The following is a 26,665-nucleotide window of genomic DNA, read 5'->3' on the forward strand; positions in this document are numbered from 1 at the left end:
TATTATGTATTATGTATAAAGATTCTTATCTTTTATATGTAAAAATAGGCTTCACTGTCTTTGTGTAACTGAACTATAGGCCTTTTTTTCTTTTTTCCTGATTCACAGTTCGCATCTTGTGCTATGAAGATGAATTTCTACAACGCAATGGCTGTCAGGGTAAATATTTCTTCACTTGTTAAACAAATGAAAAGTCAATTGTGCCCTGAATTCGCTTTTAATAAAATGAGCAAGCCAGAATAATGCAAATTTGATTGATATGCTAATGGTTAGAGAGAAAAGAGGACATAGTTAAAAAGTTAGTTATACTAAATAATCTTGGCAGTATTAAAAATTAGAGTAAAATGTAAAACATGTAATTATCAGTGCTTATGTTTTAGAATGTTAAATATCTCTGAGCCATAACTAGAGAAAGACCGTAAATATTAATGAAGCAATGTATTAGTTTCCTTATGTCATATAGAATATTGTGATAAATAGATGAACATGGTTCTGGAATATAAGATGCTGGTCCAATACAAATCAATTAGGAATTATTCATATGATTTAGCAGTAATAAAGTCAGTTTCCACCTTAGAAGTTTAATTTCTATCATCTCTATGTTCATTTTTACGTGTTATTTTCCTAATGGAATGCTGAGCTAGTGATTATGAGGCTGGCTTGGTTTCTGCTCAGATTTTGGGAATGGGCACAACAAAAATATTATTTCTCTTGTCTCAGATAGTATGGTAATAGCTTAATTGTGGAGCTATTATAAATGGAGAAATTACTTTGGTGAATTCCATTAATGTTCTTAAAACTTACGTTGCCTTATTATATTCTCTTTCATTAATCTGTTAGTTCTTACTCTGCTAATAATAGATTTTATTTTGGGTCAAACAGCATAGTAAAATAACTTCTGAAGGTCCCGTGCAGAAATATGGCAGATAAATTAACATTTTTTGGTTATTTATACGGCTTTGAGAAGGGTGTTTTCCTCTGCAGGTATGGGTGTGTGCCAAGACCCTATCACAGGGCTGGTCTACCTGTTCTGTCCCTCCCTCCTTTTCTTTCTTTTCCTTCCTTCCTTCCTTCCTTTGTTTTTTTCTCTCTTTCTTTCTCTCTCACTGTCTCTCTCTTCCTTTCTTTCACAATCTTATCTCTTTGAGAGAGAGAGACTGCATGAGTGGAGTAGAGGGACAGAGGGAAAGGGAGAAGCAGGCTCCCCGCTGAGCAGGGAACCTGACATGGGGCTTGATCCCAGGACTCCGAGATCATGACCTGAGCCAAAGGCAGACACTTAACCAACTGAGTCACCCAGGTGCCCCCCTGTCCACCTTTCTGTTCCCCTGTGGTTTAGGGAGAAAAGCAAGAGGAAGAAGTAGATCTTGCTGCTTTTTCTTGAGCCAAAGGCACATACTATAGTAGCAATGGACTATTTACTTACTAATAATATAGTAGTATAGGAAAATGATTCGGTCTTCTTCTTTCAGTGGAAGTGCTTAAATCTGGGAATTTAGGAGATTTTGATTCTCTGTATAGCTCTGCCAAAGACTTGACTTCTGAGCCTTTAACACTGTTAGATTCTTTTCTTTTCTGCTTACTTTGTGTCTGTTGTGTCTCCAAAGTAAAAGGCAATAGATGACTGACTGCGAGCATAATGTAGTTAGACTCAAGACTTAGATGTCTACATATATCATTGAGGAAGTTAGAGACATAGAAGACAGGGGTAGAAAAATGCATTCTGTTGTTTGCTATTTAGCCCTCTATCTTCCTGTTCAGTTTTGATCTGGCTTGAATCATGATTCTCTTTACCTATATTAGGCATATCTAAGAAACCTACATCAGTATAAGCCACTTGGAAGGCAGAGTTTTTGACATACTCCCAACATTGAACTAAAAGCTCCATTTCCTAGTAGTATCGCCTAAAGTCAACTTGTCTTTGATTATTGTTAGTGAGCAGTGTTGAACTTCACCTGAGTCCTGTGATCATGGAAGACAACAAAGTTTAAAAATATCTCCCACCCTCTGGTAACAGCTTGCTTTAAAAAAAAAAAAAAATGCCCTTCACCACATGACTTAGGTAAGAGGCACAGAACTGTCCCTTGTTTCCTTATGACAAGACCAGGCACAGTGCCCCCTTCCCAAATTTCTGTTTCTTACCTCACGGATGATGACCACAACTGCTTGCCTCCATCATTCAGTTGGAAAAACATGTTTATTAACTAAACTATGGTTAAAGTTCTCTCCTTCCCCGTGTCCCTGAACTTCAGCCAGCATATAATACCTCTTCCTGAGAATAGGCTGGCTTCCTGGTAAAGCATTTTCTGATCTATCTGATGATGCCACCCTTTCATCCAACTTCTCCACATCTGGTTCTTTCTAGCCTTGTTTATATCTTCCTATTAAACACACACACACACACACACACACACACAAAACTCTTTGAGTCTAATTCTTGATGTGCTTATGGATCTTATGGTCAAAGCGCTCTGCCTATTGCAGTAGTTCTCTCCATCTGTCCTGTTGGTCACTCACTCCCTCCCATGATAATTCTTTGAAATAAAGTCTCTCTTGCTGTGACTGGATTTATTTTTTATGCTACACATTCCACGGGAGGAGAGGTGAGGTGGGGATGTAGCGATCAATAAAGTGAGACAGGGGAAGACTTTCAGCTGAGCCACTGACGACATGCAGGAATTTTTATAATGAAAACACTTCTCTAATGAAGATGTTCAAAGATTGCCTTTAGAGGTTTGCATGAGTTGACTTGGTAATAGACTGGGTACTTATTTCATGTTCCTGTGATGAAGCATGAGGCTTACTTGCATGAAGGCCAAAATGACCGCCCAACAAAGATTAAAATTTTAGGGGCATCTGGGTGGCTCAGTGGGTTAAAGCCTCTGCCTTCAGCTCAGGTCATGATCCCAGAGTCCTGGGATTGAGCCCCACATTGGACTCTTTGCACAATGGGGAGCCTGCTTCTTCCTCTTTCTCTGCCTGCCTCTCTGCCTACTTGTGATCTCTGTCTGTCAAATAAATAAAATCTTAAAAAAAAAAAGATTAAATTTTAGCATTGGTTGATCACAGTGACCAGAACTGAATTTATTTGTAAAATGTGCAGTTCTGCAGAATGGCGCTCTGAAGGTTTGGCTTTCTGCAGCAGTGAGTGGGTGAGGAGACCAGTGTGTGGTTCGCCTACTTGATGTTGTGCTCATCTGAAGGTTACAATCCTGGTTAGAAAGCACTAGCTGAAGTTTTACTTCTAACGGCTATACCTCTGCCTTTTCAGCTCATCACCTATTAAGTAACCCTGTTCAAAACAACTATCCCTTAAATGCATTAAATATGGGTGGCTGTGCTTGTGCAAGAAGAGGAACTTCTGAGAGTGCTAGATAACTACCCCAAATTTGTGTAATATTCACACAGATCCATGTGCACCCAAATCTTGAATAAGGTTTTCACATACACTAGAAAAGAAAAACTTTTGTCCTAATTTGCCTTATATATGGAGCTAATTACAAATTATGTTTGACTGCTGACTCTTAGCAGGACAGATTATCACCAGTTGCTAATGAGGCTGGTGGAGCATTCCTGAAAATAGAGGGATTTAAAAAATACACTTTTAGCCTATCCATTCCTATATAGATGTCACATTCTTATAATAAAGAATAAATTATATGTATATGATTTTTTTAATGTGATAAGTATTCATATCCTGATCTGCATTTATTTTTTAAAGGGTCACCTTCTTTCTAAAAGCTTTATGATCCCCCTACCCATGTAGAATTGATCGCTCTCCCTTTTTATGTTCTATTTTACCATCGACATACTTCTGTTATAGAACCTGTAACATTTTATTATCCTTACTAATTTATATGCCTGTATCCACCCCCTTACACACTGTAAGTCCCTTGGGGCCCAGATCCTATCCTCTTAGTCTTTGTATCTATAGTTCCTGACTTATAGTAGGTGGTTAAATAAATTTCCCCGAATAAATCAATGAATACTTTTCTACATGAGGAGTAAAAAGTCATTTGTTGTAAATACTTTTTGTTGAAGTCCCTCAGTGTCTGTTGGCAATTATTTAAGCCTTTGCTGGGGGACCTTTAAGACTTTTTTGAGAATCTGATGAGGTTATGTGGTATAGATAAATTGGACGTGGTAAAGTACTATTTGGTTAGTGCATTTCTCATGTGAATGGAAGAGCTCATGAGCTTTGGGACCTTACTAAAGTATCTTAACACGTACAGGTTTGAAGGAGGTCTGCTATGATATAAGCTGCTGTCCGAACCGCAGTATGTATGCCTTTCCAAAATCTCTGTTGCTGATACGCTGCTAGGCCAGTGACAGTCAATTAATACAGCAATAAATTGCTCAGTAAATTTTTATTTTAGCTCCTGGGGCCCTGTTTCTCCTGTCCCTCTGTGTGACACTTTATTTCCTTTACTCCAGATTAGGGTTCTGCTTTTCCTCCAACATTTTGGATATTCTGTTGTGGATCTTGTCTATATTTGGCCCCCAACTTTTTTCTTGTTTCTCTTTTTGTGCAGCATTTAGTATCTTATACAAATGTCCTGAACTGATTCAGTTCCTAAACTCATTTCTTTCCACATCCCATTTAAATACACAATTGTCTATCCTTTTACAGCCTGGCATAGAACTGACTCTCCATTTCTGATGCCAGGAAGTATCTAATTAAGTTCTTGGGTGTTACCTCAGGTCCACCAAACACTGGGCTTAGCAGCTCAGCTGCTAATAACAGTACTATAAAGAGGCAAAATTACTTTATGTATAGAAAGCCCATTAAAAAAATCCCTAAGTAGCAAAAAAAAGTACAGTTTAGTGGGATTATTTCATCAATTCTAGGGTCTAGTACTTGTTCCTTTTCCCTGGTACCTTGATTCGTGGTTCTCAACATTTAGTATTTTCTCTTGCTTATGACTTTTGTTTACTGGCTACTCCATCCCAGATGAAGCTTCGTCTGTGGAGTGGTATATATCGTATACTTAATTCTTCCATTGGTAGGGGGAAGGTCACCTGAGTGGCTGAACGTATACCCAGCCTCAGCCTTGTCTTTGAGGCTCCTATTTCCCCAAGAGAATGGCTCCAGATTTTCACACTTACTACCTGAATGTGAATACACACACACACACACAAACATATATGTGCTGGCAGATATTTGAGCATACCTTAGTCAGACTGATTGTTAGTGGGAGCTTTATGTTGCTGAGACTAAGCAAGAAAAAGATTGCAATGCCACATATCCCAAATCTTGGTAAGTCAGAACCATTAGTAAATAATAAGAATTAGCAATTACATGGCAGCCACTACCCTCTGGGCACCAGTCTTAAATATTTTAAATATTTTAACTCTTCTCTGTAATTCTCACAGATTTCAATTAGAAAGGTGAGCAAATAGAATCACAGAATGATATCTTGCCCAAAGTCCCACAGCTAGTAAGTGATAGTATTAGGAATTGAACCCTAGAGGTCTGATACCCACATATGTTCTCATAGTTGAGAACAACTATGTGAACCCTGGACTGAGCTTTATGGGAACTTCATTACTTATGCTCTGGTTTACTTGGTAAACTGATCCCTGGTCCTCACAAGTCAAGAGCATCTTACTAGCAGTACATTTTACTTAGGGAATTCTAAACTTAGTGATGATTAGTAGGAGACCATGTTGAGTGTTACATGCTTCCCCTTGTAGGCAGAATTGGATGATAAACCTCTCATTGTAAAAAAAGGCTGGGGCCTTACGTACTGCTCTTGCCAGCATCAGGATTTGTCCTCCATCGTCACCCCAGGACTGCTAGAAACTTCAACTGCTAATCTCTCTATATGTTAACTCTAAGAATATACCAGTTTTTAGTAAACTAAACATAATGAGGATATATAGTCTGTCACAGAGTTGGAAGTTAACAAAAGTACTCTCTGCAAATTATATGTTCCTTATAATGTCTTTAAAAAGCCTCCATTGGCTTAGCTTACATATCTTGAGTCCTCCTTTGCTTGTCTGTCCTGGGACACCTGGCACAGTATCATATGAATACAAATTTCAGGAAGTGCTCATGTGTAGTATCTTAGAGATCTCTTAAAAAATATGTTCTATTTTTCTTTTCACTTTCAAAATCTATGAGAAATGAAAAATGGAAATAATCTAAAGCTTACAGAGATTTAAAAATGCTACATATATAATTGATTATTTAAATTGAATTCCTCTTACCCTGGAAACTTTGTACATATTACTAATCAATCATATATCCTTACATAATGATACTCTTCTGAAAGAGCATCTTGGCCAATTCTTTATTATTCAGTTATTTTAAATGATTTGTCTTGAAATTAGTGTCCCAAAATATTTTAGTTCAGATAGGAATCTTTACTTTAAGAAAAATAAAAATTGTAACAACAAGAGGATCACTAGATTAAATATCATTTAAAAGAGCCAATTTGCAAAGTAACCATAACTTTATTGGCTCTTTCTTCTTAGAGGTCTGGGTCTATGGATGTGAATTTAAATTTAGAAACATTAATCTAGCTTGAAACATCAATTAACCATTTTCTTTTGTTTCCCACTTGTGTCTAAAATATAAAAATATGAGAAATGATTCTGTGGTGGCTTTAATTAAGAATTGAATTTGTGTCAGATACATAAGGATCCATTTCAATCTCCTAAACTATTTATAATCCAGTTTTTATATTTGTAATACTATGAAGCATGTACATTTAAAATAATGGCTCCATGATTAGAGGGATAGGGATAAGTAGGAATTTATCAGGAATAATTCAGGAAGTAATTAAGGAAATAATTTAGGAAAAAATATGAAAGGTCTCTTATATACTAGATATAATCTTAAGCTCTAGGAATACAAATTAATAGAGAAAGATATCCCAAAATGTCAGCCCAAGAAGTAAGAGGATCAGGTTCAAATAGACCACCCCAAGCTTTTGCCTAATGATGGATGGATATTTAAATTTTCTATCACCATGCAAAAGAATGTTTCTTCTCCCTTCCTACTACTTGTAGTACCAGTAACATTGTGAAATAATTAAATAAATTTGTAGTGAAAGGGATTAAGTCAGGTAGAGTGGGGAAACAATATTGAAGGGAAGAAATTGCATATGGAATGATTATCCAGAACCTTATGTTAGTTAGAAATATCTGGTTAAGATTTCCATTTATATGTATGTTTTTGACATCATAATTCAGTGATACCTAGTATGAAATTTTGGTGTTACTGTTTTTTAAATACCTTTGAAAACTTAGTAAACCTACTTTTGTATGCTTACTGTATAATCTAGAATGTTGAGCATTCTAATAAATAAGAGCATAGTTATGAGTAAGATTCTGTTTGTATGCTCTCAAATACATTTCGACCATTGATAGTAGGTAGGTCATTATCAGTTAATAGAAATTTTGTTTTTCATGTCTTCATTTTAATTTTAGGTGAGAAGACTTTTTTTTTCTTTTGATAACAGTAATGTTACTATGAATTTTGAGGAATAAATGTAAACCAATCGAGGGGAAATCTTTTCTATGAACAGATGGCTTTTGGTATATCAAGGTTTTGCCATTTGTTTTAGTGCTTAAAATAAACATTATTTATAAGACCACTTACATTTTGATGTTACTTAATGAGGAATATGCATCATTGATTTGACTAGCTTAAGAGGTCATTTAGAACTTGCCCGTTAACAAGCTGTAATCTGCTGAGCACACAATGACTTTGTTTAAAATTATCTATTCAGAGCTGATCAATGACAATAATTGTTTTATACCAATCACTTCTGAAAGTTGCTAATTACTTTGAAGGACATGAATACTAGACTTTTTTTTTTTTTAAGTCATAACCCATTCACCTTGAAATTAAGAAGAAATGTTATTGAAAAGTCATCTTGCCTCTTGAAAGAACTTTTTTTTTTTAATTGAAAGTTGATTCACTATACTGGAATATCAACAGGAAATTTAGGCAAAATTGAAGATGTCATTTGTTCTTATAAGAGAAAGTATAGTAGAATCTCCACTGTATTCTATCTTATATCAGTTAGGGATTGGATAAACTGGACTCCTTATAGCATAGGAAAATTGTATCTTTAATGAAGAAACACATACACATACTTTAAGATTATCTTGAGAATTAAAGCGGTTAATGTATATCTGACACATTCATGAGCTCAATAAATTTTAGATCCTTCTTCACTTCACTGGATGGTAGCATCTTCACTTGGTCAAACACCCAGATTCTTTCTTCTTTTAACTACTCACCTCTAGCAAAACCACTTAGAGATAGATTGATTATCAATCAATATTATTAATGTGGGTGAGTTTTGTTACTTTAACCATCATTTGCTTAGTATGTGCCTTAATACCCAGTTTAATACCAGTCTGAATAAAAGGATTTGTCTTGAAAAGGACTATTAGCCTGCCTTTGGGTAGATGTCTATGGAGTTCGGATATTAGAAGATCCCCTGGAGAGCACACCAATTATGTACTCTGTGGAATGGTTTGTGCTGCTTCTTTAGGTGTCCTTCCTGTCCACATGGATTCAATTTCAGTTTTGTCCTTTCAGACTTCTTTTCTCAGAATGGGCATACACACCACTCTAATGTGACCTAATCATGAGTCAGCATCTTTCCTTTTTCCTTCTCAGTACTCCAGCATGCATCTCTTATGTTTTCTGGCTCATTGAATCCTGTTTTATTTAGATTTTAATGATGTTTTCAAGTTACAAGTAGTTCCTACCTTAATACTATTTGATATGCTGATATTTTCCCATTCTTCCTAAATCACTTCTATTGCTGATGATGAATTTTCTGTACATACTTTGTCTGAAAGTGTTCTCTTCTTTTATTGTATGACTGTACATGCAGTAGAAGTATGGTATAATATTTGAAGTCATTCCACCAACTCTATGACCAAAAGCAATGATTTAACCTAAATATCAGTGTCCTCTTCTATCAATGAGACTAATAATAATCTCTACCTCAAAATGATACTCTAATGATTAAATTAGATGAGCCAGGAAAATATCCACTTATTTGCATGTATGATTTATATACATACACATATTCCAACTGATTATTCTTTTCATTAGGAAAGTGGTTTGTATTAGTTCCTCATCTTTCTTTGTCATCTTTAATACAGTTTGGTCGAATAGGAGGAAATAGTTTCTAAAATGAGTATACACCTTTAGAAAAAAAATTTTTCTTATTTAATGAATTTCTAAAGATCATTTGAAAAATATTTGGAAAGATTCATTTTATAACATTGTTACACTACCATGCTTTTTTACTTGGTATTACTTTCTAGAATTATCTCTGATTTCATTGTTCTTACAAGCTATTTTGCATATCTCCAGTGATTTTTGTCATTCTCATAGTGGAAGATTAACTAAAACAGTTCTTCAGAATTTTCACATTCTGTATCTCAGATTGTAAAATACCTTTTAAATGGTCATGCTTTAAAATACGGTAAAATGTGGGAGAATACAAGTAAAGCATTTTCCCTGTATTTTCTTACAGATCCAGCATTCAAGTTATAAAAAATTTTAGGCTCAACGTATCTAGTGTAAAAAGAATTGGCTTTTGGGATAAAGCACAATGGACAAATGAAGAGTGTCTATATTAATCACCCTTTGCTATTTAAAAAAAATGTTTAGAGAAGGTGTGTATTCCTAGCTTAGCTAACTCTAAAAAAACATTGGAAGGACTTCATATCCAAAAATACATGTACACTGCCATAAAATTTTAGGGAATGAAGTTAAATCTTCATGTGAGGTTAATATTTTTTTCATCTTTTGCTGTTTTGTCTTCCTTTACTTCTTTAAAGAAGTTATGTTTTTTTTGTTGTTGTTGTTTTCCACAAAAGTAAAATCTAGGCATTACTATGTTTTTGTTTTGAGTTTTCTAATAGAGATTATATTAGCAAAGATAAAATGGAAAGAGATTGATTTCTCAAGACTACTAGAGCATAATAAGGCATGAAGTAACCCACATAAGTTTGTTCTTTGAGACCCCCCCATACTCCTCCCATCTAAAAAAATATAGGTGCTTTCAACAGAAATGTTTGTCCATTGAAAATTGCATTTCACTGTATTCCCAGTTCTGTATTTTAATGGCTTAGAAGATGGTCACTGAAGTCCTAATGTAATTCCTGAATTCATCACGAATGGCTATATAATTATAAGGAAATTTCTCTTTTTAGCAGTTTTCTCATCTGTAAATAAGATGATAAGAATATTTCTCATAGGAGTATTCGAAAGATTAATACAGGCTCAGTGGGTTAAAGCCTCTGCCTTCGGCTCAGGTCATGATCCCAGTGTTCTGGGATCGAGCCCCGCATTGGGCTCTCTGCTCAGCGGGGAGTCTGTTTCCCCCTTTCTCTCTGCCTGCCTCTCTGCCTGCTTGTGATCTCTGTCTGTCAAATAAATAAATAAAATCTTTAAAAAATTAAAAAAATAAAGGTTAATATGTGCAAAACTCTTAGAATAGTGCCTTACACATAATAAAACAATACTTGTTAGCTTTTTTATTGTTAAGTACTAAAATGTCATGATGAAGATATAAGACAACATTTTGTTTAAAGATTTTGAAACCACCAAATTTTAAAAGCCCATTTGAAAATTGATTTTAATGAGACCAAATATAATCTTCAAGTCAGTGGTTTATGAAAAATAAAAAATTGGTTCGGGAAGGAAGTGGAAGTGGTAGAGATTGATAAAGCAAATTTTTATTTTTTCTGTAGTTAATTTCACATTTAGTGTTTGTGAAAAATTATAAATTTTTAAAAATCTAATAACCTTTAAGTATGTTTTATCTTTATAATATTTTATAATAAATCTGAGTACAATACATTTGCACCTATCTATACTGTCATATTAGTTGGAAAGCCTAAGACTTTATTTGATGTGAGTTATCATCCATCACTGCCTGAATTTTGAAGAACTGTTAATGTTTTCACTAAAAATGCTCACTGGCATATTATATCTTTTTATTTACTTCAATAGATTCAAAGGCGATGGCGAGGCTATAGGATTCGGAAGTATTGCTTTAATTATTTTTATTTGAAGGAGTACCTGAGAGCTGTTTCAGAGACCAACGATGCAATTAGGTGAGTATTCTACTAGTGACAATTTCAAAAAGGTTATGTTATAGATGTTGATCATTACCATACTTAGGAATACCTATTAGAACTCAGTGATATTTTAGATAGAAATTTATTGGTAAGATAGAGATAGAGGATTGTTTACCTTAAAATTTATTGTTGTCATATTTTTAAATATATTGTATTTTTTACTATAAATGAGATTATTTGTGTGTTCAGTAGGCCTCTCCGATTCTATGCAAAGTAGTTTTGGTCAGCATTATCTCATTTTGAGATGGATTTATCTGTAAAATGATTCCATAGATGAAGATTTAAAGTATGATAAGCCTCAGATGCATTTTGAGAAATATGATCAATAGTAAGAACTTGCCTCTCAAAGGAGAAAATATTACGGAACATAATTAAAATGGACTATTTACTATCAGCTTATTTTTTCTTTGAATACATAGAAGCACCTGGATTTAGATCATAGGGTGGTGTCTTCTGTAGATTTATGTAAAGTAAAGCTATTGTAACACTCTTCAGTCAACTTTACCAAAGCTCTGTGTGTAAGTTTTCACATAACTTCCCTTTTGTTACAAGCCTGTTCTAATAACATATAAGTGACCATATGCTTTTAATATGTTTATATAAAAAAAGAAATAGTAACAGTTGCCGTTTATGTAGTCATTTTATTTTATTTTATTTTATTTTAAGATTTTTATTTATTTGTCAGAGAGAGAAAGAGGGAGAGCGAGCGAGCACAGGCAGACAGAGTGGCCGGCAGAGGCAGAGGGAGAAGCAGGCTCCCTGCTGAGCAAGGAGCCCGATGTGGGACTCGATCCCAGGACGCTGGGATCATGACTTGAGCCGAAGGCAGCTGCTTAACCAACTGAGCCACCCAGGCATCCCAGTGTAGTCATTTTAGTGTTTTCCCCACATACCTTATCTTATTTTACTCTTAAAATACTTTGAACTAAAAATTGCACAATAAATTATTAAAATAAAATTTTTGCCTGAGACCCTAAAGTTACATATACTATAAGAAATATCTGAAAACTGATTTTTCTAACTTTTAAATTTCCCACATATGTGTACATATATGATAGGTCATATGTGTACATATGTGTACATATGTGATGTGTACATAGGATCTGGTCTTTGGAGATTAAATGTCGGGTATTTGTAAGGTTGATTTCTTTGGAAACCAAAATAAAGGTCTGGAAGGGTTGCAGCAGGATTTTGTCAGTTGGGGAAGCTGGAAAACTCAGAAATGTGGATGCCAGGGGATTGCTATTTAATTTCTTCCTTAAGAAATCCAAAGTCCTGGAGATGGGCTGGCTTTCTGCGAATGCCAGGCTTGAGCTCATCTAGAGGAAAGAGCTAGCAGAATATGCAAAAAAGGGAATTTGAGCAGGGCAAGGACTAAGGTGAGATAAATGAGGCTCTTAAGGCACAAAAGTTGAAGAGGTGTTTACTGGCAGGGCCAGGCAGGTGCCAACCCTGCACTTTTACAACCCCAAAAGGGCATTCTTAAATTGTACACTGGAAAGGCCTCTCTTACTTCACCCTAGCCCATCACTGGTAGTGGAAGGTTCTCAAAGAGACAAGTATGTGAAAGGCTGACTCAGAGATTCCTAGGATCTCCTCCTCAAGATCAGTTGTTTGCTAGAACTGCTCAAGAACTCAGGAATACAGCTTATTTACTAGATTACTGCCTTATTACAAAAGGGTACAACTCAGAAACAGCCAGGTGGAAGAGACGCATAGTGCAGAAGGAGATGGGGCGGTCAGGCCATCCTCCTAGCGTCTCCATCTGAATTCTCTTAAGCTCAGGGGGTTTTATGGAGGCTTCCTTAGTTAGGTATGATTGATTAAATCTTTGACCATTAGTGATTACCTCAGCTTCCAGCCTCTCTCCCCTTCAGGTATGTTGGAAGTGAATTGAGGTGGAGGTTAGAGTCCCAACCTTCTAATCACATGATTGGCTCTCCTGGTAGCCAGCCCCATGAGCATGCACCAGTCCTCTCATTAGCATGCTGAAAGACATTTAACCACTTTGAAGAAATGTCTAGGGTTTTGGAATTGGAAAATTTTCTAGAGTTTTGGAATTGGGTGTTGTAAAAAGACAGTGATGAGGAAGGGCCAAAGTAGTGCTCTGGAAGTGTTAGGAGGCCTTCTTGGCTCAAAATATAGCCTTACAGATAACGTGTATGTCTCTATGTATGTGAACAGGTTTAGCTTTTATTGTTCTTACTGCTTTTACACTCTCCTCTTGTAGATCTATAACAAAGATAGCATTCCTGTGCATTTCCTCATTTAGTTCTATGTCCCCTGCCAGTCTGGTGGTGTAGTTCAGGAAGTCTGCCACAGTCAAGTTTTGCTCTACAATATTCTTCTGACCAAGGAGGGCATTGTTGTTTTTCCCTAAGTATGCCAGCTATTTTTATGAATTATGCACCTCTCTCTGAGATGTGCATCTTAAGATATCTTGTCTCCATGACATCTTTAATCCTGGTTGAATTTTAACTATTCTTGGTGGCCCTTCTTCATATATTACTTGTGAGTGTTTCTAATTTTACCAACGATAGGGTTTCCTTTTATTTTCTTATTGCCTTTTTTATTGTATGGAAGTTTAAGAGAAGAAGGGGTAGAGACATATCTATTCCACTATCTCAAAATTGGAAATATGTAGTTTACTTTCTAATACAAATCACAGTCTGTTTTCCTTTCTGTTGCATATGCAGTTTTATAAATGCAATGAAAGCGTGCTACGGAGTACTATAGAGGAAACACAGAAGCAGAACATCTAAGGCAAAGATAGGTGTTAGTCAGAGTAAGAGTGGGAGTCTGAGATTAGGGACGTTTCTCAGAGGCTGCGAAGCTGAGCCATGAAGGTTGTGCAGAAATTAGGACATTAGCCCAGGAAATCTCACTGAGGTTGATGCAAGGAAGATGATAGAAGGTTGAATTAAAGATAAATCCAGGCAGTGTAGTAGGAAACATATCATAACAGAGCATTTTAGACCATGTTAAAGAACATTGGGGTAGACTTCTCTTTTAAGAAGAGCAACGGGCATGATTACATTTGTGCTTTGGCATGCACATTTGATTGTATTTTTCATAATATTTATTTTTAAATAGTCTAGTGATTATTAAAAGCATCTTTAGAGTCATAATTTTACTGAGATAGTGTTATTTTCCTTCTCATAGAAGAACATATATAACACATTTGTTTGGATTATTTCTTCACATTTCTTTATTCTGTTTTTCTTTGGGAATCATTGGAATCAGGACTCTAATCTACTAGAAGCACCTTAAAACAGTACACAGTTATTAGCTCATCACTTTGTCAGCCAAGAATCTGGGAGGTGCTTCGTGCCTAGGGTAAGGTCTCTCGGGAGTTTACAGTCCTGCGGTCAGCCATAGCTGCGGTCTTATGTGAAAGCTCAGCTGGGGAAGAAGCCTCACTGATGCAGGTCTCCATTATTCTGGCTGTTGCACTTGAGTCCCTTGGTTTCTTGCCAAGTAGGCTTCCCTGTAGGGCAGCTTACAACATGGAAATGAGTAAGTGAAAAGGGGACATAAGAAAACATAAGGATGGAAACCACATTCTTTTGATAACCTAATGTCAAAAGGGACATTTCTTCTCTTTTGCTACATTCTGTTCATTTGAAGCAAGAAACTGGGTCCATCCTACACTTAAAGCAAGGGAATTACATGAAGGATGAATATTACAGTGGGAATTACTGGTAGCCATCTTGCAAGATAGTTTCAACACTCACTGACATGCGTATAGAATTTGTTCAATAAACGCGTTGCTTTTAAGCGTTTTGTCTTGGATAAAAGTTACTTCACATTTACTTATGGAAATATTTTTAGGTGCTGTTTTTTCAAGATTCTGTTTCAAACGTTGTATCAAACAATTATGATGTATCCTGATTACTTATACCAGCAGGGATTAAATGTATAGTTTCTGAGTTTCAAAGAGACAATATAAGATCTAGTGCATTCTTCTGCCTTTGGACAGGGTAAAATAATTTTCAGTACAAAAAGTTAGCAAAGTACGTTCTATATCACAATATGTTTGATTTGAATTATGTAGGATACCAGACAACATTGGTCTTTATTTTATCTGTTCTTTTATTAATGGAAATAGTTTATTATATAGTTAATAGTAAAAGAAATTACATATAATTATATAAGAATATATTTTTATAACCAAGAGTGGACCTATCACAAAGATAAATGGAATTGATTAATTTGAGGCTGAGTTTGCACTTGGTAGACAAGTATAATATCTAGCCTGATCTGCAAAAACTGCCCCAGGTTATGAATAAGAAAATTATATAATGAAATTAAAAATTAGCTACAGAGTTATAGATTGGTAGCATTAATAAAACATTATTAGCTTGAAGTGCAGAAAACTGACTTTTTTGACAGAAATTTAAGCTGGAAGTAATATATTCCCCCAAGTTTAATGCTTCATTATATTTTTTGGTTGTTAATACCTTACAAACAATAGTGCTGTTTTGAATGTAAATTTGTCATTCATCAAAGTGAATTGTGGAGCATAACAAATATCATGGAGGACAAGGGGTGTTAGAGAGGAGAAGAGAGTTGGGGTAAATTAGAAGGGGAGGTGAATCATGAGAGACTATGGACTCTGAAAAACAATCTGAGGGGTTTGAAGTGGCGGGGGGGGTGGGAGGTTGGGGTACCAGGTGGTGGGTATTATAGAGGGCACGGATTGCATGGAGCACTGGGTGTGGTGAAAAAATAATGAATACTGTTTTTCTGAAAATAAATAAATTAATTTAAAAAAAAGTGAATTGGAGTTTTCCAGCATGTTGATTTTGTATAACATGGTTTGGCTATTATGGATATTTTTCTTTACCTATCTTTTCATGTATCATGAGAGATTTTTTTTAAAAGATATATTTGTTTTATTTTATTGTAACAACTTTATTGAGATAGAATTCATATACCATATGGTCATCCATTTAAAGTACACTAATCTATAGTGGTTGATATATTCACAAAGTTGTGCAGCCACCACCACAATCAATCTAAAACATTTTCATTACCTTAAATAGAAACCGTATGTCCTTAGTAGTGACCCACTCCCATTCTTCCCAGCCTGCTCGGCTATTGGCAACCACTAATCTATTTTTTATTTCTACAGGCTTGCCTGTTGTGTACATTTCATAGAAATTGAATCTTACAATGTGGTTTTTGTGACTGATGTTTGGCCCTTTGTTTTCCCAGTTCATTCATGCTGTAGTATATAAGAGTACTATACTCCTTTTCCTTGCTAATTAATATTTCATTCTATGGATAAACCACATATTATTTACCTGTTTATCATTTGATGGACATTTGAGTTGTTACCACTTTTTGGCTATTATGAGTAATGATGCTGTGGACATTTATAGACAAGTTTTTATGTGGAAACATGTTTCCGTTTCTCCTGGGTACTTCATGAAAGCTTTAATTTAACAAGTGTAAGACATGAATAGCTAGGAACATTGACTTTGAAATGAGATTGATGTGGACGAGTCATGGTTCTGCCATTTTCTAATTGTGTGAACTTGAACTAGTTATTTAATCTTACAGAAATTGGGTTTCTTCATCTGTGCATCAGAACAGTATTTACTTTGCAGAATATTTGTGAGGCATGGAGTATGTGAAGCACTGGGCATATAATTGATACTCAACAAATAACAGTTATTACTATCAAGGAATAAGAGCTAATATTTGTAGGTATACTTTCCTATGATGTTATAAGAATAACATTCAGTTTTATGGGGCTATTTTTAATTCAAAGTAAACAAACATAAAATTTCATGAGTTACCTTGTGTATTTTAGAAGAATTTGTAGAAACATTAATTGCTGAGTATAATCTAAATCATCAGTATTTTGGGGGTGCCTGGGTGGCTCAGCTGGTTAAGCAGTCTGCCTTAGGTTCAGGTCATGATCCTGGAGTCTCAGGATTAAGCCCAGCAAAAGGGACCCTGCTCAGGGGGGATTCTGCTTCTCCTGCCTGCCTCTCCTTCTCCTGCTCCACTTGTACTCTGTCTCTCTTTCTCTCAAATAAATAAGTGAAATGTATTTTTTGTTTTTTTAAAGATTTTATTTATTTGAGAGAGAAAGAATGAGAGAAAGAGCATGAGAAGGGGGAGAGTCAGGGGGAGAAGCAGATTCCCCACTGAGCTGGGAGCCCGATGCAAGACTCAATCCCAGGACTCTTGGATCGTGACCTGAGCTGTAGGCAGTCACCTAATGAACTGAGCCACCCAGGCACCCCAAATAAAATCTTTTTTTTTTTTTTTAAAGATTTTATTCATTTGACAGACAGAGATCACAGGTAGGCAGAGAGGCAGGCAGAGAGAGAGGAGGAAGCAGGCTCCCCACTGAGCAGAAAGCCCGATGCGGGGCTCGATCCCAGGACCTGAGATCATGACCTGAGCCGAAGGCAGAGGCTTAACCCACTGAGCCACCCAGGCGCCCCCCAAATAAAATCTTAAAAAAAAAAATCATCAGTATTTTTGTGACATTAAACCATGGCTAAAAATTTTCTTTCAGAGAACTGGAAGGAAAAGCAAAGAATGGAACATAGAACAAAGTTGGGAAAAATGCAGTAATGAATACACAAACATATTTTTTTTTAAATCCAGAAGTTATTTATTTATTTATTTATTTATTTATTTATATCATGAGGGGAGGGGGGAGAGAGTGAATCCTAAACAGGTTTCACACCCAACATGGAGCCCAACAGTGGGCTTTCCGTCTCATGACCCTGAGAGGGAGCCCTGCGTTGGGCTCCATGCTCAGCAAGGAGTCCTCTTGTCCTTCTCCCCCTGCTCTTCTCACCTGGCTCTGTCTCTCTGTCTGTCCCTCAAATAAATAAATAAATTGTTTTAAAAAATAGTGAAAAGGAATATATGTTAACAGAATACAGGCATATTTATATATATATTACTTTTTACCAAATGTTTATAATAGATAAAAGAATTGCTTTGCCATACCCTTATTATGTCCCTAGTGGTGACCATTTTTTTCTTTTAGCTATTTCTTTTTATACCAAATGTTTCTAAATTATATGCTTATCTAATACTGTCTGATTTTACATCTTAGGATCTTTTACATTACTTTCACATATGGTAGATGAGGGTTTAACTCATATTCTTCCCATCTCCACTTCCATCTATTTTCAGAGAAATCGGTATCAGTGTTTACATTATCATGATTATAGAAGCAGAGTTCCTTACAAAGGAAATTAATGCAGGATGAATATATTTACCTTATTCCATTTTTTAAATTAATTTCTATTTTCCTTATATTTTCGTCTTGCCCTATCTGCAAATTATATCTATCATTGATTTTTCCCAGTACTCTATCCTATCAGGAAATCTAGTAAGTCCCCTTTTCCTCTGGAGCTTGTCCTCTTTGACCTATCATCCTGCTCCAGACAGACTGCATTTTCTTTTGATATGATGGAGATTTCTTGAGAAGACATCTCTTCTTTCTCTTGGGCTGAACTCACTGTTTTGTGGACCTGTGTTCTCTTTTTATGATTTATTTTCTTGTTTTTCTGGAGCAACTGCTATCATAACGTACATGGAAGGCAGTTTCGAGAGTTTTTACTTGCTTTTAAATATGTCTTATTCTATCCTCAAAACTTGATTAGTAGCTTGTCTGGGTAAAACATTCTCAGTCGCAGATCATTTGCCCTCAAGAGTTTTGAAGACACTGCCCTGTTGTTTTCCAGCATTCAAAATTGCTAACTGCTTACTTGTCTCTTTCTTCTTCCTTTGAAAATGATCTATTTTTTTTTTCAACATTTGTTAGTTCAAGTGTACCAAAAGCAAATACTAAGATGGAATTAGATCTGTAAGAAGTGCAATCGAGAGAAGCAGCAGGCAAAGGTGGGGGAAGACCTTTAGTCCACAATATAAGTCTGACACCTACGAAAAGAAAGAGAGAAAGAAGATTGGGAAGAGATTGGGACTGCAGTACATTTTCAAGAAAGACTGATGGGCTCTCTTCAAGCCAGTTACCCTTTGGAAGAGTCTGCTGTCTTGCCAGCATTATCCTGCCGTAGTACCTCCACTTCCCATTCTCAATCACTGGCTGAGGAAGGTGTGACATTGGTATGATCAAGTTGGTGGATGCACTGGTTCATTTTTATAGGCATTACAGATTGTTTTGAGTTTTTTCTTCTGGAACTTTTGAAATTTTTCAGAATTAGGACTTATGTAAGTATTTTGCCTCCATTGTTTGAGCAGTCAATGTATCCTTTATTTCTAAGATATTTTCTTATATTATTTCCAAAATAATTCTTCACTTTTATTTCCTTCTATTCTTTCTTCACATGGTTCTTATTGGTTGGATGTTGGACCTCCAGAAGTAATATGCTAAGTCTCTTAAACCTTTCTGCCCCCATTCCCTTCCCCTTGGGCATTTGTCCTTTGTATATTTGTGAGAGACTTCCTTTCTACCCTACTAAAATTTTTATTTCAGCAATAATTTTTAACTTTCATTAAATATTTCTACCATTTGGATAATTTCTTCTTTTATATCATTCAGTTACTATTTTGTTAATGAACTTTATCATATTTCTCTAAAAGTACCAGAGCAGTTAGGGTCTTGGCAGGAAGCAGAACCCACCTCAGAGTTTGTTTTTTGAATAAAGAAAGTTCAATGAAAGGATGAGATCAGAGATAATGTGCAGGGTTAAGGGTGCAGCAAAGGATGTTTTAGCAACAGAGACTGGCAACAGTAGGATGTTGCTACTGTCAGCGTCAAAGTGTTAAGGCAAAGAAATAGCATTAATGGTTATAGTGAGAGCCAAGGGGAAGTTTACAACCTCCACCTCTGGCCGTGATCTGTACTTGTAGAGGAATGCAGCTATTTCCAGAGGTGTGTGGCATCAGAGGGGAGAGGGAAATGAGGTAAAAATACCCTCAATTTCTTCCTCCTAAACTTCAGTCTTCTGTTAGATTAAATCCAGCTGAAAACTAGCCTAAATGATAGAGTTGGTAGGGCTTAGCCTTTTTGGTCACAGTGCAGGTCACGGGTCACAGAAGTATGTAGAATGAATTGGGGGTAGCAAATGAAAAATAATCAGCATTGGTAATGAAAGTTTAGAGTTTAAGTTTTATTCCGTCTCTGTGTTCTGAATTTCCTCCACAGTGTTTTTTTTTTTCCCTTTAAGTTGACTGTTTGCATTTTCTCATTATACTAGAATCTACCCTTATAGAACTGGTGTGTGTATGTGTGTGTTCATTTATACATGAATGTGAAAAATTGAAACACCAATTTCAATGTGTACATAAATTGAAGATTTTGTTCACTGGTAGGTTTCATTGTTTTTAAGGTGGTAAGTCAGGGAGCTGATACCTTTTGCTAGTCAATGCCCAGATGCCAGTATGTGGAGGTTATTTAGTTTCTTTTAGGCTATTTAGTTTCTCCAGAGAAACTTCTGTTGCTCTACTGAGGGAGTAGATGCTGTCACTGCCGTTGGGTGTAGGGTAAGAGAAAATTTCATGTCCCTCAACACCCACAAGGTACTGTACTCTAAGTCCCATGTATTTTCTCTCAGTTTCTTCAGAGCACAACCTTAATCCCTTACCTAAGAAATTGAAGCGTGAATGCTGGCATTCCCTATGTATATGTGCTAAAGAAGCAAAAGTGTGTGGCTGTTATAGATATGTACCTCATGGTTAAACTGCTACATCATAGTAGAATGGAGATGAGATTCTGCATCTTATGATGTCAAGGATAGTGCATTTTCCAATGTCTTACCTACTTTCTGTGTATGTAGAACTAATACAAAATGATAGAAAGATCTTAGGAAGTTAAAGTTTCTCAGCTAGACTATATTTGTTGCATAGTTAAATTCTGGATGCCACTATTTTCGGTGAACATTGACAAAAAAAATCCATATCCAGCAGAAAACAATCTGGAATATAAGAGATGTAGAAATCATGAAGAGTTGGTCAAGACTGGAACACAGAAGCTCAAAGTAAGGCATGACATCTGTCTTCAGATTTTAAAGAACCATTATGTTCTGCATTTATAAAAAGGGAAAAAAATTGAGGCAAGTTAGTTCAATGTGAAAAGCATATTTCTAGTAATTAGAGCTATTCAGTAATAGGCTGACTTATGAAGTATAAAACATCTGACAGGATTCATCTACAATGTCAGGACTTGTGTAGAAAGGATTTCTGAAGTTGATGACAAACTAGAAGATTTCTAATTCTCTTTAAATCTGGGATCACTTGTTTAAAAGACATAAATCTATATATTTATTTACCTCAAAACTTAAAGTACTTCAAATTCCATAAAGGTGCTAGGGTAATTTAAATGAGACTAATCTAGGTCATAAGGGATTCACAGAAAAGTATATGGTATAAAATTATCACTTACCGGGCTGCCTGGGTGGCTCAGTGGGTTAAGCCTCTGCCTTCAGCTCAGGTCATGATCTCAGGTTCAAGCCACAATTCGAGCTCTCTGCTCAGCAGGGAGCCTGCTTCTCCCTCCCCCTCTGCCCGCCTCTCTGCCTACTTGTGATCTATCTCTCTCTGTGTTAAATAAATAAAATAAAATCTTTAAAAAAATTATCACTTACTATAACTAAGATGGATATGATAATCCATGTAAATCAAGAATTTTGTATATGTGCATATATTATAATTACATATTTACAACCTTTAATTAATCTAAAGTTAAAAGTTCTCTAAGTCTGTCATGAAATTTTAAAAATATTTTAATACTAAATGTATTATTAAAATATATATTCCTGAAAGATAAAGGCTGCCTTGCATTCCCATAGATAGAAAAAAGTTTTTGCAGGTGGCAGCATCTCCTCAGATCACTAAATTGGTCCTTCATAATTTTGGAGAAGAATGACTAATGGATTTATCATTAAGAAGACCATTATTCTAAATTTAATATTAGATTTATGAATTCTTAGATTCATTGACATGCTTGCCAAAATACTAAATCACAGAAGGAACAGCTTTTAAAATGCTTTTTTGACTTTTTATGATCTGAATAGTGCTGATGAGATAACACATGTCAGAGAACAGCATCTAGTTCCTTCAAGATCCCTGTGCAGCTCTGCCATATTTGCATGGACTGTGCTGTGTGCCTCATTTCTGTGGTTATTCTGAAATCCATTGACCCATACCCATAACTTGGCATATTGAAAACTGACGTTCTCTTATTTGCCTTATATTTTTATGTGAATAACTTCCAGCTGAACTCTGAGAAATTCTTAGTTTCTAAAGTTCTCTTTCTCACGTTTCCTATTAAACTATCAGTGTTTGCAATGAAGATGGCCATCATTTAGAACTCACAGCTAACAGCTTGCTATTTCAAAATATTTGTATCAGTATTTGTGTTCAATGCTGTCTTTGTAGTCTGCTTATTTGCATTTGTTTTCAAGGAAAAGCAAAAAAAAGTTGAGTGATTTTTATGAATATTCATGTAGTTTCTAGGAAACTCAATTCAAAAGATTTGAACATTATCTCTCATCCTTATAATAGTTATCGAGGACGCTCAATTGACCACCATTATAGTCTTTAAGTAATCTTTCTCTGGTTTAAAACCATACAGAGTCAACAGAGGCATTAAGCTAATGACAAAACTGAAGAGCATTGCAATCACTTAACATTGCATATCAGGGAAACACAGTACTAAATAGATTTCTAGTTCTCTGGAGTTAAAAACTTAATACATTAAACTATCTAGGAAGTACAGTTCTTTCTTTTTTTAAAAACATTTTATTTCTTTATTTGACATAGAGAGACTCAGCGAGAGAGGGAACACAAGCAGGGGGAGTAGGAGAGGGAGAAGCAGATTTCCCACCGAGTGGGGAGCCTGATGTGGGGCTTGATCCCAAGACCCTGAGATCATGACCTGAGCTGAAGGCAGATGCTTAATGACTGAGCCACCCAGGTGCCCCTAGGAAGTACATTTCTAATTGTGCTTTAATTAACGAAGAAATAGAAACACAAAGGAAATCAGCATGTCTTCTCAGATTGGTAATATGTGCAGCCCCCAAAATCAAAGGAGGAACTGCTAGAGTAAAAACCTATAGAGTAGTGTTGGTATTCATCTTTCTTGTGCTGTCACATATGGTTTCTTCAAAAGTTTCACTAACTTCATTTTAAAGTCAATTAAAATGGGAAAATACTAATGTAAGCAATAAAGTCTGGATTATATCTAGTCTATCAATACTGGACACATGCTTGATAACTTCCTCTTTAGATATATGCACAATGTAGACAAAAAGCATTATAACTGAGTGGTTAACTTAAATCTTATAAAACATAAACAAAAGAAATAGTTAATTATAGACTCCTCAAAAATTTCTCTCTTTTGGTGTAGCATTCTGTGTTTTTGATAACAATAAGAGGAAGATCAGTCTTTTATGTGATAATTATAAATGTCATAAATATCAAGCTAAAATTTATATGAACAGGTTTAGACATTATAAGCAATGATGAGCTCAATAAATAGACTAATCACAGTAAATTCTATTTACTAAGCATCTATTGTGTGCATGATGTTTTGTATGTTATCTATACAAAACTCTTTTGGGGATATATATTATCATATCTTAAAGATGAAAACCTAAAACTCAGGTTTTAAGTAACTTGGGTCACACAGCTAAGTAGTGGTATATCTGGATATTTGAACTCAGTTTTTTGTTGTTGTTGTTGTTTTTATTTTTTTTTTAATCAAAACAGCCTCTTTGTAATTTTGATTTATTTCAAGTTGTATCAGTCATATCTCAGTGGCATATAGCATCAGCAGGCTCACTTAAAACCCATTACAAATCTCTTATAAATGCATTTTCTGCTGCTGGGGCTAGAAAAAACTTGTTAGACTTCCTTTCAGTAGTGGTATCATTTGACTTGGTCATGCCCAGTGAAATAAAGTATTAAAAGTAATAGAACTAAATGGGAATTTGACTATTGGAGGCAATTTCATGTCAGATTAAAAACCATTATTATGTGGTGTTAAATATTTTTTCAGATCCCATCTGTCCTATGTACCGTGTGATATGAAGTCATTAACAATTGAGGCCTTGGTATTAATTGAAATAGTGGGTAGATTTCACAATATTGGTGTACGTTGCCTCTTCCAGCAAGTTTCTGTGAGAAGTAGATGAACTTGGACTAGATATAGCTACTCTGCAAGCAGAGCTGGAAAGTAGTACTGCTTAGCTAAGAGAACTACTCTCTGTACAGTGTGTATTTTTTGAGTGTCTTAGAATTTGGAACTTTGGGTATTGTAAAACCCAACTGGTTTCGCATCTCAAACTGATGAATTTATTAGCAGTGGCTATGAAGTTTAGGGACTTAGCTGTAGATAACCACAAGACCTTGGCAGGTATGTGAGCCCAAGACAAATATCAGAATTGGGATATTATCTTGCTTGATAATGGCTAAGTTACTTCAGACCAACCACCCTCATAACAATATCTAAGCATCAAAGAGCTATCAGCATAATAAACAATTTATTAGCCAAAATATAAAAGAAGATGAGTATTCAGAGATGTAAGTCTAAAATCAAAGCTGCTTTTGCCTTGAGGGCATCAGTAATTTCTTTTTTGATTTCTTCTTTGCATGACTTTAAAAATAATCACCCATATTTCTTTTGATATTGTAAGGTTTCTTTTATAACTTTTAATATTGAATCCAGTGAAATCAATTTAATATGAGGAGTAAATTTAAAATTGAGTTTAAGATTTTTTTAAATGACTAACAAGTTATTACAGTAGCATTTATTAAATAATTCAATTTTCTCTCACTGTTAAGTGTCATCTTAATCACATACTAAGTCCCACATGTGCTCAGGTGTATCTCTTGACTATCCATGGCCATCTGATTTATCTCTCTTTTTGTAATCCTGTATAATATTACTTTGCTTAAGTATCTGCAATTTACTTTTGTTTGTCAGAAGATGCTATGGCTACTTCAGCTTAATTTTCTTCCAACTAAATTATAAATCATTTTGGCATGTTTCAAAAAATATCAAATTGGGATTTGAAATCAATTTAAATTAAATTTGTAGAATAGAGTAGGGTATATTAATACTTTCATAATTCGAGTCATCTTGTCAAGGAAGGAAAGATATCTCTTCATTTATGTGGGTCTTTTAAAATATTCATTAGTGAAACTTCATTATTTTCTTAATAAAAGGCCTGCTTCTTCGGTTTGTATCTCTCTCTCTCTCTTTTTTTACCCCTTTGTTCCTTATTTTTCCCCCCTAAATTCCACATCTGAGCGAAGTCATACGGTATTTGTCTTTCTCTGACTGGCTTATTTCATTTAGCATAATAGTCTAGCTCCATCCATGTCATTGGAAATGACAAGATTTCCTTCTTTTCTGTGGCCGTATAATATTCCAGTGAGTGTGGGTGGTGGGTGTATCACATCTTTTTTATTCATTCATCTGTTGATTTATACTTGGCTGCTTCCATAATTTGGCTGTTGTAAATTATGTTGCTATAAACATAAGGTGCATGTATCCCTTAGTGTTTTCATATTCTTTGGGTAAATACCCAATAGTACAATTACGGGATCATAGGGTAGTTCTATTTTTAATTTTTTGGGGAACGTCCATACTGTCTCCCACAGTGGCTGCACCAGTTTACATTCCCACCAGCAGTGCAAAGAGGGTTCCTTTTCCTCCACATCTTTGTCAACACTTATTTTTTGAGTTTTTGATTTTAACTATTTTGACAGGTGTAAGGTGATCTGTCATTGTCGCTTTGATTTGCATTTTCCTGATGACGAGTGATATTGAGCATCTTCTCACATGTCTGTTGGCCATCTGGATATCTTCATTGGAGAAATGTCTGTTCATGTCTTCTGCCCTTTTTAATTGGATTATTATTGGGGTTTTTTGTGCTTTTTTTTTTTTTTAGTGGTGGTGTAGGTTTTATATATTGTGGATACTAATCCTATTGCAGATATTATGCCATTTGAAATATCTTCTCCCATTCCGTAGGTTGCCTTTTAATTTTTGTTGTTTGCTTCCTTTATTGCAGAGAAGCTTTTTATTTTGATGTAGGTTATTTTTATTCCCCTTGCCTCAGGAGACATACATAGAAAGATGTTGCTGTGGACAATGTCAGAGAAGTTGCTGCTTGTGCTCTCTTGCAGGGTTTTTATGGTTTTCATGTCTCACATTTAAGGTCCTTAATCCATTTTGAGTTCATTTTTGTGTATGGTGCAAGAAAGTGGTACAATTTCATTCTTTCGCATGTAGCTGTACAGTTTTCCCAACAGCATTTGTTGAAGAGACTGTCTTTTTTCTGTTGCATATTCTTGCCTCTTTTGCTGAAGGTTAATTGACCATGTAATTGTGGGTTTATTTCTGGGTTTTCTATTCTGTCCCACTGATGCCAGTACCATACTGTTTTGATTACCATAGCTTGCCTCCTGGATCTGGGTATCTGTTTCCTTTCCTAGATTAGGGAAGTTTTTGGCTATTATTTCTTCAATAAATTTTCTGCTCCCTTTCTTTCTCTTCTTCCTCTAAGATCCCTATAATCAAATGTTATTGGCTTAATGG

The 26,665-nt window shown here is 35.4% G+C and overlaps 1 protein-coding gene across 7 annotated transcripts in view; it reads left to right on the top strand.

The window, feature by feature from the left end:
• The window catches only part of SPATA17 (spermatogenesis associated 17), a 204,147-nt gene that overhangs the window by 27,627 nt on the left and 149,855 nt on the right, over positions 1–26,665 (top strand). For 6 of the 7 annotated variants that reach the window (XM_082703007.1, XM_082703005.1, XM_082703002.1 and 3 more), the window contains exons 4-5: positions 109–159; positions 10,994–11,097. In XM_082703007.1, the coding sequence (XP_082559133.1) occupies positions 109–159; positions 10,994–11,097 (155 nt within the window). The remainder of the gene's footprint in view (positions 1–108; positions 160–10,993; positions 11,098–26,665) is intronic. The other variant, XM_082703008.1, reaches the window with a different exon arrangement.

This window comes from Mustela nivalis, assembly GCF_964662115.1.
Source record: "Mustela nivalis genome assembly, chromosome: 16".
NCBI classification, from domain to species: Eukaryota; Metazoa; Chordata; class Mammalia; order Carnivora; family Mustelidae; genus Mustela; species Mustela nivalis.